We start from the raw sequence: 18,061 nt of genomic DNA on the forward strand, positions 1-18,061 counted from the left end.
ATTAAATAAATGAAATCTGTGCCTATAGTTCTAGAATTTTTTAAAGTACTTATTTGAAATGTGTTACTTATAAGGGTATATTAACTAAGACTCCCATTATGAATAACTACATACTTCCAATAAGTTACTCTTTATGTCTTCCTAGTTATTAATATTCAGTAAATTTTACTTAACCAGAGACTGAAATTATAGAATAAATTCAATAGAACTTCTGAAAATATTTTATTTATATTTCATTTCAGTCAAGTACTCATTTTCCAAATCTATAAGGCCATCTGTCTCGAGTTCAAAATCTTTAATACTATTTGAAAAACTATTTTTTAAAAAATGATTGAAGAACATTTCAACACAGTGATGAAATGCACAAATTTAAAATGTTATATAAAACAATAAAATACATACATATAACAACAATGAAGATTCTTTATTTAAAACACCAAGTTATTAAAATGGGTAAAATGACATAGTAAAATAAAGTTTTTTCAAAACTAACTTTAAAGAAAACATACAATGCCATGGATTATAATATATACAAAATAGGAAATAAATCATCACCTGTCATTAATGGGAATATTTGCATGTATTCAAAATATTCATAATTTTAAGTCAGATAAATAGAACACTGCATGGGGGAGTGCTTCTATATTTAGTCTCTTCAGAGGCGTTTTAAATTCCGCTTACTCTGGGCACTTCCTGGGAGAGCATCTTTTCTATTTCTTGGCTTTGCTGCTCCTCTACTACATTCTTCAGACCCATGATAAGCACACAAACATAACACACAAAAGTCAAAACCACAGGCTGTGCGGCTACACAGTCCCCTTTTCTTATATGGCTGGTATTTAGCAGGGGACTGGCACCTTGGGCAAGGTTTTAATGCTTCATCAATAAAAAGTGTTTTGGCAACCTGCAGTGAAAGCACACACACTAAATCTTCTGGTTTCATATAGAGGAGCACTTTATTTCAAACTCTGTAAATATTTCTAATAACTTATTATATAATAAATACTCACCTTAACATATTCTTCCTGTTTACTACTTAAGTGAGTAACAGAAGAGCTTGCTAGAGGTGTCAAAACTTCTCCCCAGGGAGATAATGTTGACCCTTGCTCTCTCTGAGAACCAGGTATCCTAGCCTGTGCCTGCACAGATCTTAAAGCTGAGCGATTTAAAAGCTGGAGCCGAGTGGCAGCATCCTCGACATTTAATACAGCCCCCTGTGGTAAAGGACAAGAGGCATCAACACTGCAATACCAAAACAGTTCCAGGATAGCTTTCTGTTGCACACGGATTTACAAGCTTTGAAGAGGTTTTTTTTTGCCATCAGAATTCTCTCCCTAGGTCATTCCTTTTTAGAAAAAAAAAAAAAAAAAAAGACCTTTTCTCACCTAACATATAAAAGTTAAATAAATACAAAAAGAAAAAAATTTTAAATTAAATTCTACATCTAAGTTTGTATGTCTGGTTACTTTTCCATTTTTTAAAGTTTGGTTCAGCAAACCTTTCCTGTAAAGGACCAGATAATATATAGTCTAGACTTTGTGGGCCATGTAGTTCCAGCTACTTAACTCTGCGGTCGTAGAAAAAGCAGCTGTAGGCAAGAAGTAAACAAGAGTGGAGAAAACCATCAAATAATTTTCTTGTATAATTTTTTTTGTTTTGGTTAATAGTACATTGGAATAGTTCAAGTAGGAAGCAACCAGTCTATGTTGGAATAGGACAGCAAAGGGCCCCAGGAAGGATGTCTCTGAGGAAAAGAAGGAACAGGCAGAATACCTGATTTGTTTGGACTTACACAGAGGAGACTTTCAGTTCTGGTGGATAATGGGAGATGAATCAGGGATCTGTATAGAGAAACACTAAGCAAAAATAAATAAATAAAAGAGAGAGACAGAAAACTAGGCAATTATTAACTCTGGAGGGAAAAAGTTATGCAAGAACGAAAGTGTAATCATAGTGTACAACATACTAAAGCTGTGAAAAAAGTTATAATAATCTCAATACAATCTTTATAATGTCAGCACCTAATTTTGATTCATTCCCAAATGGTGGTGTAATTATAGTCATAAGATAGGAAAAGAGAGAAAAGAACTGAGAGAGAGAGGGGTTATGTTGGTAGTGGTAGTAGTAGTGAGAGGTTAGAAACCTAATCCTTCTATAGAAAATAGTAAAGAAATGACAAGAAAATAAAATCATTTAGAAATATGGAGCTAAATACTAGAAGAAAGTGTTGAAAATGATTGTCTTAATAGAACAAGACTCAAGAGTATGAAGGCATAATGGTATATTTTGTTACAATAGTCCAATTTGACTTTGTAAACCATGTATTACTTTGAAAAAGATTTTAAAAAGCAAGTCAAAATAAGAAAAAGAGCATAAGAAAGGAGGAAAAGTATAGTTCTTTAAGAAACTGAGTTTTTAATAAAGTGATTGCAGAGTATGAGGATAGAATTTTTTCTTTTTCCTTTTTTTTTTTTTTTTTTGTTTTAGACAAAGTTTAACTCTGTCACCCAGGCTGGAGTGCAGTGGCATGATCTCAGCTCACTGCAACCTCCACCTCCCAGGTTCAAGCGATCCTCCTGCCTCAGCCTCCCAAGTAGCTGGGATTACAAGCCTGCACCACCACACCCAGCTAATTTTTGTATTTTTAGTAGAGACAGGGGTTCCACCATGTTGGTCAGGCTGGTCTCGAACTTCTGATGTCAAGTGATCCACCAACCTCGGCTTCCCAAAGTGCTGAGATTATAGGCATGAGCAACTGTGCCTGGCCAAATATGAGAATATTTCTTTTTTTTTTTTCTGAGAATTGAATATTTCATTATCTGGAGTTACATGGAGGGTTGCCAGCACAACCAGATGCTTCTTCCTTAGAGGAGTTAAGGAGTATATGGAGCCAAATGTTTAAATATTAATAAGTGCATGCTTAAACAACTGTTTTTCAAGTCTGTCCTTAGCATACAGGGCAGCATTCAAAAAAGAGATGTTAAGAAGGCAATTAATATCTTCCCTATTATAAACTCCCAGAGCCAGTAGCTGCAGAAGTAGCCAGGAGCTCTGAACGGGTGAAAAGGTAAAGCTTTTCTTCAAAATAAAAAAGAAAGTCAAAGTTTTAGTTAATGGCAGTCCCTAATAGTTCACTGTAATGAAAACCCTGCCAATCTATATCTAGGTGTTCATATTTGTTTATGCCATGCTTCATTCCAATTATTATATTTAGTCAAATTAGAAATTTACTTACAGTATGTTATTAAATATTTTTCACTAGAACAGGAATGAATTAGTGAACTCTCAGAATTTTTTTGGCCTAAAGTTAAATCTATAATCAAACATGGATGCTAGAGTCATCAGATACCTATTACACAAAACAGCATGGCTGACAGGAATCCATCAGCTTCTGTAGGACTTTTCTTGCAACTTTAAAGCCAGAATTCAAATCCTCAAGGGAGTGCAAGTTTATGATGCTTCACAGGTACTGATCTGCTTTGCTCACTTACCTCCAGGCTTGTACATATGTTATTTTCTCTGCTAAAACCCTCTTCTCTGTGTTCACCTGGCTAATTGCTAACTCATCATTCAGTTCTCAGTAGAGACGCACTTCTCTTGATTCCCAAGTATCAGTCAAAAACTCCTTTAAATAACTCTGGGCTTCCTTTAACACACCTGGATTGTAGTCACCTATTTGGGTGTGTGCTCCAAAAGAGCAGGAACCATATCAGAAATGTTCACCATTATAATCTGAGTACTGGCACAGTTACTAGCATGTAATGTCCACTCAAAAGACTGGATTAAAAATGCTATAAGGATATCTCATTATGATTAGGATCCAGCATATAATTCGTATTCAAATGTTGCTAAGAGCACATACACGTAAGCAGCAACAAAGCCCAAAAAGATGTTCTTGATGCTATGTTGTTTATTCCATTTACAGACTGGGTGAAAATTGAGTTTGGGAAAGCTAAAGAATTTATGAGTAAATGTTTGTTAAATGGAAAAGGTTAAAAGATAGCAGGAAAACCAAATTAGGTTGTCTAGCAACATGAGATTATTATGTATTTATACAAATCCATTTTAGAGAAGTACTATATACATTACCTCGGAATCTGTTTTCAGTTGTGTGATATAAAATTTTCTCCTCCGATTTGCATTTTTATCTTGAACAACAATTTCACGCCAATTTCTGCTTACTTTCCAAACACTATAACAAAAAGATCCATCCTTATATTGCATACATTCTATAGGATTAACATTTTGTTGTGTATGCTAACTAATGAGAAAAATTTGTCTTAAAGATTTCGGGCAGTAAATTTAAACCTAAAAATTTAGCTTAAAAATATGACTTAGTCAACACTGTTATTTCATACTGATTCATCATATAAAAGAATTCCTATTAAAATGTAAAGTATATGCCAGCATTATATAGATAGATTACTCTTTTATAAATGGTCATATAAAGCCAGTATGAATCTACTGGGAGACTGATTAAGAGGATTTAACTTCAAATGTAACATTAAAAATTTGGAACAAGAGATACAGGAAATGATTGTCATCTATAACACAAGAGGTTTCATCAATTTCTCCTATTCCTGTGTTTATCTCTGTCATTTTGATTACATAAACACAAGCACAATTAATCCGTCATTGGCATTACTAAGTGCCAAATATAAATACTATTATGGGTCGCACCAGAGTTCCTACTTCATTAACCAAAGTTTATGAGAATGAAGCAGCTAAAAACACAATTTTTGTCCAGTGATTGCTGATTTATCAATAACTTTGATAATATTATTATTAAAAAGTAACACTTTGTTAATTTGGTCTTTTTTTTTTTGTTATTCTAACAAATCAAAAGGAGTAAGGTCAGAAAAGATTGAAATAAAAAAGTCACTTCTTACAGAGGGTCCCAGTTGTCAAAACTACTATTCTTCCAGCTACCATGGCCACTTCAATTGCCATTGACTCTCTCTAAGCTGATATGTGTGCCCTATATCAGAGGGAAGGAAAGGAACACACATAAAGTCACCCAATAATGGGGAAGAAATGAACTACATAATTGGGTATTTGTCACAGATACTGCAACTGGTCATCAACTCTCAAGTTACCAGGAAGAACAGTACTGCCAACATAGTTACATACTTTGTAGTACCAATACTGTACTTTTGGAGAGATGGGAAGGAGAGACAATTATTGCAATATGACTGAAAATCAACTGCTCATATAAGCAAGCACCCAAAAGTGTCACCCAATTTTAATTTTAACTGATGCAAATACTCCAGCATATAAAAATAGCATTCCTGGCCGGTCACAGTTGCTCACACCTGTGACCCCAGCACTTCGGGAGGCCAAGGCAGGAGGATTGCTAGAGCCCAGGAGTTTGAGACCAGCCTGGGCAACGTAGTAAGACCCCATCCATACCAAAAATATTTCTAAAATCCTGTATCTCAGCCATCTCCTTAATTTTTTAAACAGTTTATCATTTGAACATTTTTAAAAGGCATACAACATGGGTACACTAATCTGTTTATTATCCTACTTAAGATATACCAAATACATTCTTGATCAAATCTATTTCAGAAAGCCTTAAACCTTAATAAAAGTTCATGGAAAAATACTAGATTAGAAATCAGAGAGCTCGGGGGCGGAGCAAGATGGCCGAATAGGAACAGCTCCAGTCTCCATCTCCCAGCACGAGCGACATAGAAGACCGGTGATTTCTGCATTTTCAACTGAGGTACTGGGGTCATCTCACTCGGGAGTGCCAGACAATCCGTGCAGGTCAGCTGCTGCAGCCTGACCAGCGAGAGCTGAAGCAGGGCGAGGCATCGCCTCACCTGGGAAGCGCGAGGGGGAAGGGAGTCCCTTTTCCTAGCCAGGGGAACTGAGACACACAACACCTGGAAAATCGGGTAACTCCCACCCCAATACTGCGCTATAACACCGGCACACCGGAGAATATATCCCACACCTGGTCGGGAGGGTCCCACGCCCAGGGAGCCTCCCTCCTTGCTAACACAGCAGTCTGCGGCAATCTAACGGCAAGGCAGCAGTGAGGCTGGGGGAGGGGCGCCTGCCATCGCTGAGGCTTAAGTAGGTAAATAAAGCCGCTGGGAAGCTCGAACTGGGTGGAGCTCGCAGCAGCTCAAGGAAACCTGCCTGTCTCTGTAGACTGCGCCTCTGGGGACAGGGCTCAGCTAAAGGAGCAGAAGCCTGTGCAGACGCGAACGACTCTGTCTGACAGCTTTGAAGAGAGCAGTGGATCTCCCAACACGGAGGTTGAGATCTGAGAAGGGGCAGTCTGCCTGCTCAAGTGGGTCCCTGACCCCTGAGTAGCCTAACTGGGAGACATCCCCCACTAGGGGCAGTCTGACACCCCACACCTCACAGGGTGGAGTACACCCCTGAGAGGAAGCTTCCAAAGCAAGAATCAGATAGGTGCACTTGCTGTTCAGCAATATTCTGTCTTCTGCAACCTCTGCTGCTGATACCCAGGCAAACAGGGTCTGGAGTGGACCTCAAGCAATCTCCAACAGACCTATAGCTGAGGGTCCTGACTGTCAGAAGGAAAACTATCAAACAGGAAGGACACCTATACCAAAACCCCATCAGTACGTCACCATCATCAAAGACCAGAGACAGATAAAACCACAAAGATGGGGAAAAAGCAGGGCAGAAAAGTTGGAAATTCAAAAAATAAGAGCACATCTCCTCCTGCAAAGGAGCACAGCCCATCGCCAGGAACGGATCAAAGCTGGTCAGAGAATGATTTTGATGAGATGAGAGAAGAAGGCTTCAGTCCATCAAACTTCTCAGAGCTAAAGGAGGAATTACGTACCCAGCGCAAAGAAACTAAAAATCTTGAAAAAAGAGTGGAAGAATTGACAGCTAGACTAATTAATGCAGAGAAGGTCATAAACGAAATGACAGAGATGAAAACCATGACACGAGAAATACGTGACAAATGCACAAGCTTCAGTAACCGACTCGATCAACTGGAAGAAAGAGTATCAGCGATGGAGGATCAAATGAATGAAATGAAGCGAGAAGAGAAACCAAAAGAAAAAAGAAGAAAAAGAAATGAACAAAGCCTGCAAGAAGTATGGGATTATGTCAAAAGACCAAATCTACGTCTGATTGGGGTGCCTGAAAGTGAGGGGGAAAATGGAACCAAATTGGAAAACACTCTACAGGATATCATCCAGGAGAACTTCCCCAACCTAGCAGGGCAGGCCAACATTCAAATTCAGGAAATACAGAGAACGCCACAAAGATACTCCTCCAGAAGAGCAACTCCAAGACACATAATTGCCAGATTCACCAAAGTTGAAATGAAGGAAAAAATCTTAAGGGCAGCCAGAGAGAAAGGTCGGGTTACCCACAAAGGGAAGCCCATCAGACTGACAGCAGATCTCTCGGCAGAAACTCTACAAGCCAGAAGAGAGTGGGGGCCAATATTCAACGTTCTTAAAGAAAAGAATTTTAAACCCAGAATTTCATATCCAGACAAACTAAGTTTCATCAGTGAAGGAGAAATAAAATTCTTTACAGATAAGCAAATGCTTAGAGATTTTGTCACCACCAGGCCTGCCTTACAAGAGACCCTGAAGGAAGCCCTAAACATGGAAAGGAACAACAGGTACCAGCCATTGCAAAAACATGCCAAAACGTAAAGACCATCGAGGCTAGGAAGAAACTGCATCAACTAATGAGCAAAATAACCAGTTAATATCATAATGGCAGGATGAAGTTCACACATAACAATATTAACCTTAAATGTAAATGGACAAAATGCTCCAATTAAAAGACACAGACTGGCAAACTGGATAAAGAGTCAAGATCCATCAGTCTGCTGTCTTCAGGAGACCCATCTCACATGCAGAGACATACATAGGCTCAAAATAAAGGGATGGAGGAAGATCTACCAAGCAAATGGAGAACAAAGAAAGCAGGGGTTGCAATCCTACTCTCTGATAAAACAGACTTTAAACCATCAAAGATCAAAAGAGACAAAGAAGGCCATTACATAATGGTAAAGGGATCAATTCAACAGGAAGAGCTAACTATCCTAAATATATATGCACCCAATACAGGAGCACCCAGATTCATAAAGCAAGTCCTTAGAGACTTACAAAGAGACTTAGACTCCCACACAATAATAATGGGAGACTTCAACACTCCACTGTCAACATTAGACAGATCAACGAGACAGAAAGTTAACAAGGATATCCAGGAATTGAACTCATCTCTGCACCAAGCGGACCTAATAGACATCTGTAGAACTCTCCACCCCAAGTCAACAGAATATACATTCTTCTCAGCACCACATCGCACTTATTCCAAAATTGACCACATAATTGGAAGTAAAGCACTCCTCAGCAAATGTAAAAGAACAGAAATTATAACAAACTGTCTCTCAGACCACAGTGCAATCAAACTAGAACTCAGGACTAAGAAACTCAATCAAAACCGCTCAACTACATGGAAACTAAACAACCTGCTCCTGAATGACTACTGGGTACATAACGAAATGAAAGCAGAAATAAAGATGTTCTTTGAAACCAATGAGAACAAAGATACAACATACCAGAATCTCTGGGACACATTTAAAGCAGTGTGTAGAGGGAAATTTATAGCACTAAGTGCCCACAAGAGAAAGCAGGAAAGATCTAAAATTGACACTCTAACATCACAATTAAACGAACTAGAGAGGCAAGAGCAAACATATTCAAAAGCTAGCAGAAGGCAAGAAATAACTAAGATCAGAGCAGAACTGAAGGAGATAGAGACACAAAAAACCCTCCAAAAAATCAATGAATCCAGGAGTTGGTTTTTTGAAAAGATGAACAAAATTGACAGACCGCTAGCAAGGCTAATAAAGAAGAAAAGAGAGAGGAATCAAATAGACGCAATAAAAAATGATAAAGGGGATATCACCACCGACCCCACAGAAATACAAACTACCATCAGAGAATACTATAAACACCTCTACGCAAATCAACTAGAAAATCTAGAAGAAATGGATAATTTCCTGGACACGTACACTCTTCCAAGACTAAACCAGGAAGAAGTTGAATCCCTGAATAGACCAATAGCAGCCTCTGAAATTGAGGCAACAATTAATAGCCTACCCACCAAAAAAAGCCCAGGACCAGATGGATTCACAGCTGAATTCTACCAGAGGTACAAGGAGGAGCTGGTACCATTCCTTCTGAAACTATTCCAATCAATAGAAAAAGAGGGAATCCTCCCTAACTCATTTTATGAGGCCAACATCATCCTGATACCAAAGCCTGGCAGAGACACAACAAAAAAAGAGAATTTTAGATCAATCTCCCTGATGAACATCGACGCAAAAATCCTCAATAAAATAACTGGCAAACCGGATTCAGCAGCACATCAAAAAGCTTATCCACCATGATCAAGTGGGCTTCATCCCTGGGATGCAAGGCTGGTTCAACATTCACAAATCAATCAACGTAATCCAGCATATAAACAGAACCAAAGACAAGAACCACATGATTATCTCAATAGATGCAGAAAAGGCTTTTGACAAAATTCAACAGCCCTTCATGCTAAAAACGCTCAACAAATTCGGTATTGATGGAACGTACTTCAAAATAATAAGAGCTATTTATGACAAACCCACAGCTAATATCATACTGAATGGGCAAAAACTTGAAAAATTCCCTTTGAAAACTGGCACAAGACAGGGATGCCCTCTCTCACCACTCCTATTCAACATAGTGTTGGAAGTTCTGGCTAGGGCAATCAGGCAAGAGAAAGAAATCAAGGGTATTCTTTTAGGAAAAGAAGAAGTCAAATTGTCCCTGTTTGCAGATGACATGATTGTATATTTAGAAAACCCCATCGTCTCAGCCCAAAATCTTCTTAAGCTGATAAGCAACTTCAGCAAAGTCTCAGGATACAAAATTAATGTGCAAAAATCACAAGCATTCTTATACACCAGTAACAGACAAGCAGAGAGCCAAATCAGGAATGAACTTCCATTCACAATGGCTTCAAAGAGAATCAAATACCTAGGAATCCAACTTACAAGGGATGTAAAGGACCTCTTCAAGGAGAACTACAAACCACTGCTCAGTGAAATCAAAGAGGACACAAACAAATGGAAGAACATACCATGCTCATGGATAGGAAGAATCAATATCGTGAAAATGGCCATACTGCCCAAGGTTATTTATGGATTCAATGCCATCCCCATCAAGCTACCAATGACTTTCTTCACAGAATTGGAAAAAACTGCTTTAAAGTTCATATGGAACCAAAAAAGAGCCCGCATTGCCAAGACAATCCTAAGTCAAAAGGACAAAGCCGAAGGCGTCACGCTACCTGACTTCAAACTATACTACAAGGCTACAGTAACCAAAACAGCATGGTACTGGTACCAAAACAGAGATATAGACCAATGGAACAGAACGGAGCCCTCGGAAATAATGCCACACATCTACAACCATCTGATCTTTGACAAACCTGACAAAAACAAGAAATGGGGAAAGGATTCCCTATTTAATAAATGGTGCTGGGAAAATTGGCTAGCCATAAGTAGAAAGCTGAAACTGGATCCTTTCCTTACTCCTTATATGAAGATTAATTCAAGATGGATTAGAGACTTTATGTTAGACCTAATACCATAAAAACTCTAGAAGAAAATCTAGGTAGTACCATTCAGGACATAGGCATGGGCAAGGACTTCATGTCTAAAACACCAAAAGCAACGGCAGCAAAAGCCAAAACTGACAAATGAGATCTAATTAAACTAAAGAGCTTCTGCACAGCAAAAGAAACTACCATCAGAGTGAACAGGCAACCTACAGAATGGGAGAAAATTTTTGCAATCTACTCATCTGACAAAGGGCTAATTTCCAGAATCTACAAAGAACTCAAACAAATATACAAGAAAAAAACAAACAACCCCATCAAAAAGTGGGCAAAGGATATGAACAGACATTTCTCAAAAGAAGACATTCATACAGCCAACAGACACATGAAAAAATGCTCATCATCACTCGCCATCAGAGAAATGCAAATCAAAACCACAATGAGATACCATCTCACACCAGTTAGAATGGCAATCATTAAAAAATCAGGAAACAACAGGTGTTGGAGAGGATGTGGAGAAATAGGAACACTTTTACACTGTTGGTGGGATTGTAAACTAGTTCAACCATTATGGAAAACAGTATGGCAATTCCTCAAGGATCTAGAACTAGATGTACCATATGACCCAGCCATCCCACTACTGGGTATATACCCAAAGGATTATAAATTATGCTACTACAAAGACACATGCACACGTATGTTTACTGCGGCACTATTCACAATAGCAAAGACTTGGAATCAACCCAAATGTCCATCAGTGACAGACTGGATTAAGAAAATGTGGCACATATACACCATGGAATACTATGCAGCCATAAAAAAGGATGAGTTTGCGTCCTTCGTAGGGACATGGATGCAGCTGGAAACCATCATTCTTAGCAAACTATCACAAGAACAGAAAACCAAACACCGCATGTTCTCACTCATAGGTGGGAACTGAACAATGAGCTCACTTGGACTCGGGAAGGGGAACATCACACAATGGGGCCCATCATGGGGAGGGGGGGGGGGGGAGGGATTGCACTGGGGAGTTATACCTGATATAAATGATGAATTGATGGGTGCTGACGAGTTGATGGGTGCAGCACACCAACATGGCACATGTATACATATGTAACAAACCTGCACGTTATGCACATGTACCCTAGAACTTAAAGTATAATAAAAAAAAAAAAAAAGAAATCAGAGAGCTCATTATAGACCTAGATCTATTCGTATCTCCTTGAGTGGCTGTCAGAAGGTCACTTCTCTGGGGCTTATTTCCTCCTCTGTGAAACATGTGATTGAACTAGATACCTTAGAAGACTTCCAGCTAAGAAATCCTACAGTTCTCTACAATAGCCATACAATTAATGTGTGGAGGAAAGATAAAGAAGGGCTTTGATAGAAGTAGTGGCCATAAAAACAACAAGGACAGAACAAGCAGTGGCTCACACCTGTAATCCCAGCACTTTGGGAGGCTGAGGTGGGAGGATCACTTGAGCCCAGGAGTTCCAGACCAGCCTGGGTAACACAGTGAGACCCCATCTCTACAAAAACTAAAAACAAAACAAAACAAAAAAACCAAGGACCCTATAAAAAACTCTTGACATATACCTGTCAAGAAAGAGGTTCACTAACTTCCTGCATGTTCCTCCATAACCATCACTTTGCAGAAATTCTGTTCCACATGACTTCTCTCTTCATTGCCATGGCATTCCCATGGGTCTTGTCTTCTGACTGTCCTGTAACTCCCCCAAATTGGCATGAACAGAAGCTCATTTTAGTCTTTGTAACCCTAGTTCCCACCCTCAATATTCTGAAATGTCTTTCTCTTTATTATGCAGCAGCATTCAATCTACTGCAACACCTGTGAACACAAATTCTTCAGTTTCTAATTTCTTGAAATTCCCCAAAGTAATTAACTTTCACTGCTGTGTTAACAATAAAAATGAAATAATCCATATTCCCCTGATCTCTGGAAAGATCAAACCCTAAAATGAAAGCTAACCACTGTTTTTAAATTCTAGAACTTAAATAATTAAGTGGTATTCTTTGTACACTGCCATTTCTCAGTCACCACAATGCATTACATTATTTCTGACAAAGTGTCATAACTTTAATACTACTTGCTATCTGACAATATGATCTGAACTATTAAATCATTAAACAACTTACATGGAATAGAGCTTGCCATCTTGAAAATTTAAAATTCAACTTTTAGCAACTCTCTTTCCAAATGACAGAGATAAGAACTTTATTCAGAAAAAAAGACTATATTATTGCTACTTAAGCAGGCTTTTAAACAGAAGGATTGGCCGGGCGTGGTGGCTCATGCCTGTAATCCCAGCACTTTGGGAGGCCGAGGCAGGTGGATCACAAGGTCAGGAGATCGAGACCATCCTGGTTAACATGGTGAAATCCCATCCCTCCTAAAAATACAAAAAACTGGCCGGGCATGGTGGCGGGCACCTGTAGTCCCAGGTACTTAGGAGGCTGAGCCAGGAGAATGGCATGAACCTGGGAGGCTGAGCTTGCAGTGAGCCGAGATCACACCACTGCACTTGAGCCTGGGTGACACAGCAAGACTCCATCTCAAAAAAAAAAAAAAAAAAAACAAACAAAAAAACAAACAAACAAAAAAAACAGAAGGATCTGTACTAGCTAGCTTTGCTGGGAAGTTCACTTAAACTACCTTTGATATAAGACAACAAAAGATAGAGATAATAAAACAAATAAAATAAAGGACAACCACTCAAGTCACAGAAAAACTTTCCAACTTAAAAAAAGATAAGTTTTATTTCATAAATAACTCTTACTTCTTACCTGCATAGGCTCTCTGCAGTCAAGGAATCTAAAACCATAGCAAGAATATGCTTTAAATTTCTGTATTTTAATTCTGTTAAGATGTCCAGTTTTTCTATACCCATTTTCTTGCCAATCAGTCCTGCAAGTATACACTGTAGCACAGCTATTTTCTCCCCATCCCCTTGCTCTAAGAATTCATGTGCACTATTTTCCTGGAATCTTTTTCTTTTGCTTTTCATGAACAGCTCATGCACCAATTGCAAGGCTGGGGTCTTCGATAAATTCTTTAAGCTAAAGGTCAAATCCCCACTCTCATCACCGCTCAGCTGACCCTCTGAGATGGCAGAAGCAGCTGCTGCTCTTTTTTCAGAGTCAGGGTGGACAATCTGCTTTTCCTCTTCTGTCTCTGACTGCGAGCTTTGCTCCCGAAGGGTGGACAGTCTTCTCGACCTTCCAAGATGTCTTGTCTTTCTTATGGTGTCCCCCACTTTGGGAGTCCCCTTATGTTTCTGAAGTAGTTCTTGAAAAGAACCCTCCTGGTCAGAGAGGGAATCTTCTGATTTCTCCAAGCTAAGTGAGTTAAAACCACTGTCTTCAGGCGTTGAAATATTGCCTCTCACTTCAGGTGAAGGAGAAAGTATTTGACTTGCATTAAATCTAATGTTTGCCACAAGATTACTTATCGGAGTCACAAATATGTCCTCATCTGTTCCACAAGTTGTTCCACTAACAGAGGAGCCCAGGAGCTCTGGACATGTATTCTCATCATTAATGCATAAACTGCTATCACTAAAGTCATGCGTGATAGAGTCTTTAAAATTATTGCCCTGAATTGGAGATATACATTCAACTTCAAATAGGCTACAATCATCTTTGGAATCATCAATTGTGGAAGTCTTTTGCTGAGAAAAATTAAGCCTCAATTTTTGACTGCATGAAGTCACTTCTTCTGTTTTTAAAGTGCTAGTAACTAAAGGGCTAAAATTATTTGCCCTGGAAAAACCTGAAGCACTGCTTGGAATATTTTTTTCTAAGTTGAGAACTTGGCTTATACTACTTTCTAGAGCACTGTTTTGTGATTCAAAGTCCCCCTTTAGAAGAGAGAAAGATACATGCAACCTTCTGCGAGGTAAACATTTTTTCCCACTGATTTTAGGTGTTTCACAAAGTTCTGGGGTTTTATCATTTTCCTTCCTAGGCAAGATAAATTTCTTTTTTTGAGTGGGAGACTCTAAAGAATGAGTTAAGCCCAGGCCTGAAGTTTCAGGGTGCTCATGGAGTAATGTTGGGCATTTTTCTTTCTTTCCAAGATATCCTTTATCTATATTATCAAAGCTACAAGATTTTAACTCATTGTAGCCACTATCTTGAAATGAAGATGTGGAACAAAAATCTCTGAAGGTGGAGTACTTGGAGTTGACAATTGGAGGAGAGTCCACCCCATTTCCTGCTTCAGTGCCAGCTTGACCTGAGTGTTTTTGAGACATCTTCAAAATTTCTGTTTCTGCAAAGTGACAACAAAGTTATTCTGCCTTTGAAATGAGAATCCAGGCAGCTTACACCAAAATACATTATTTGTTATGAGTACAGATAATAATGGAAAATTGTAAGACAATTTTTGAAAAGTTACTTAAAAAAAAATTCTACTCCATAAAAAACTGTTGTATATCCTACTTAAAATGAGTTCTTGACATCAAAAAGCCAAAATGTTCAGGTTATAAATATTCAAAGATCACTTGATTAACCATAGGCTAAGCACCATGTACACATATTTTATTGAACTACCCTAAAGTGAAAAAACCTAGAAGCATTATTTTGATATTATTACCTTATGATTTTCACAGAACTAAACAATTTTCATTTTAATATTCCAGCTTATTTGTGCCAGCCTATATTAGTCTACTCAAAAAACACTATATGCTACTTTTTAAACATCTTTGGGAAATGTGTCAAATAATGAGTGCTGCCACTACATCTACCTGCAATCAGGCTGAGCAACTCGAGTAATGTTCAAACATGTAACATAGACCTGCTATAGAAATCTAGTCCCCATAACCATTCACAAGGTGTGAATTCCCAGGCTTAAGCCTTTACAAAGACTCTGGCTCATCAATAAACTACTAACACATTCTTCTTGAGCTAACCATAATGCACCACAGATAGGGCCATTTCAAACTTGGCATGTTGTACTTATTCATATCTCACTTTCTAAATATTTTGTGATGCAAGGTCCAGTTTCAGCCTTGAATTCACAGTTAACAGGCAACTATTTATGGGAAAACCACCATTTAAAATATTCTTGAAGTTGCAAATAAAGAATCCAACTCAATTACTTAAAGAACAGTTACTCAGTAGTTACATGAGCAAGGAATGACACTAAGAAATATTTTCCTCTTTAACCTTTTCAACAGTATCATCACATTCCTTCTTTTTAGAAACTTGAAATAAATCTCAAAGAAAGCTAACAAATTTGTTTTGACAAAAATAGTGTTAAGAAAAAATTTATTACAGTTTTTGATATTTTTCCAGATGATTCAAAGGACACGAAGAAGACTGTCATTCCTTCAAAGTTTTCTCCAGGACAAATGCACAATTTTTCTCCATTAAAGATCCTGGGAAGATCTATTTAGTTGGCTGTAATGTGACAGTAATTTATTTATGCTTACATTTAATCAAATATATGAGTGAATGATCTTTGTTACAAAAGCAAATTGTTACTCCAACCACAAATTATTTCTTTATGGTTTGATGACCATTAAAAGATTATTTTTACTAAACAAAGTCTAAGTATTTTTTAACCTTTTAAGTCTGTACTCATTTTTGATAAATGTCATACATGTCCCCTTCTGATCTACATCGTCTCAGATCACTGCTAACTTCTGCATATGGTCACAAGCCAAGAAGATTTATCAAACTGCTTTTTATAATTTTGTTCTCTTTTTAAACAATTTTGTTTTACAAATATGAATAAACTAGAATGCATATTCAAACTACACCTCCACCCATGAACTGTTTTCTCCCTCTCTGAAAGTTATTCTGCTAAATAACACTTTTCACTCAATTTGGATCACAGTCCTTTTGTTTTTATTTTTATATTATTTATTTATTTATCTTTTTGAGATGGGAGTCTCGCTCTTGTTGCCCAGGCTGGAGTACTGTGGCGCGATTTCGCCTCACTGCAGCCTCTGCCTCCCGAGTTCAACCAATTCTCCTGCCTCAGCCTCCCCACTGGCTGGGATTAGAGGCGCCCACCACCACGCCCGGCTAATTTGTGTATTTTTAGTAGAGACGGGCTTTCGCCATGTTGGCCAGGTTGGTCTCGAACTCTTGACCTCAGGTGATCCACCCACCTTGGCCTCCCAAACTACTGGGATTACAGGCTTGAGCCACCCCACCTGGCCGGTCAGAGTCCTTTTAGAAGGTTATGGCAATTGTACTGCTACTTCACCACTAGGTGTCTCACAATGCTAGAATTTGGGAAACTCAAGAGGCAAATTGTTAAAAACAAAGTGGGGAATGCAGATATTATCTCTTCCCCTAAAATGTTATCCAAAAATCTAATCTGGCCGGTGGCTCACGCCTGTAATCCCAGAACTTTAGGAGGCCGCGGCGGGCGAAATGCTTGAGTCCAGGAGTTTGGGACCAGCCTGGGTAACATAGTGAGACCCCATCTCTTCAAACAAACAAAAACACAATTTGTTTCTGTTCATCTACACACTTAAAGTTGCCTCCAAAGTCCTTTCTCTGCTATCATTTTCATCTTTCTACTACCCCAAGACGTTGGTGTCAAACGTGGTTCTTCCCAACTGAATTTTAAAATCATTCATGTAAAATCATGGACTGTGTGTTTATTTTACGGACTCAAACAGTCCACGGATAAATTCAATCAAGCCTCTTCCACATTCATTTCAAAAAACTAGGCTTCTGATAAAAGGCTGTGAAAATTTATCCCTAAAGAGTTCTTCAAGAAAAAAAGAAAGAAAGAAAAAAGCAGCGGCCCGGCGCGGTGGCTCACGCCTGTAATTCCAGCACTCTGGGAGCCCCAGGCAGACGGATCACGAGGTCTGGAGATGGAGACCATCCTGGCTAACATGGTGAAACCCCGTCTCTACTAAAACTACAAAAAATTAGCCGGGCGTGGTGGCGGGCGCCTGCAGTCCCAGCTACTCGGGAGGCTGAGGCAGGAGAATGGCGTGAACCCGGCAGGCGAAGCTTGCAGTGAGCTGAGATCGCGCCACTGCACTCCAGCCTGGGCAACAGAGAGACAGAGACTCCGTCTTAAAAAAAAAAAAAAAGAAGCACCTATCAAATCAGAGAATGAAATACTTACATTAAACCCAAATGTCCTTCATTTGTTAAAGTGGAAACTCTTACCATCAGTAAATCTTGAGCTCTTAGATGTCAAAGTTACGTAGCTTCCAAACAAGAAATTCTCTCATCTTTGTCTTTGAAATTCATGCCAAAATAATGCCAAACAGGAAAACTTTCGTTTGCACAATTAATTGAAAGGTGCGGCAGCACCATGACTGCTCAAAGTCGAAGGGTACACAGTGTGCATGCCGCAGGGATTATTCCTAACATTTGAGAAGGTCTAAATCATTTTGAATTCAGCCCTCCAGAAAATAGTTATCGTAATATCCTTGTTTTCTCCAGCAGCACTTAG

General features: G+C 38.7%; 1 protein-coding gene across 1 annotated transcript; it reads right to left on the bottom strand.

Moving 5' to 3' along the window:
* Positions 1 to 609: 609 nt before the first annotated feature.
* Positions 610 to 17,856, bottom strand: LOC111520913 (F-box only protein 43). The gene is given in 6 exon segments (XM_023184024.1): positions 610 to 904; positions 1,011 to 1,214; positions 4,090 to 4,192; positions 13,417 to 14,902; positions 17,773 to 17,814; positions 17,817 to 17,856. Coding segments are annotated over 6 exon segments (2,124 nt in total). The 3' UTR covers positions 610 to 655.
* Positions 17,857 to 18,061: the final 205 nt, after the last annotated feature.

The sequence above is a fragment of the Piliocolobus tephrosceles genome, chromosome 7, assembly GCF_002776525.5.
Source record: "Piliocolobus tephrosceles isolate RC106 chromosome 7, ASM277652v3, whole genome shotgun sequence".
Lineage (NCBI taxonomy): Eukaryota > Metazoa > Chordata > Mammalia > Primates > Cercopithecidae > Piliocolobus > Piliocolobus tephrosceles.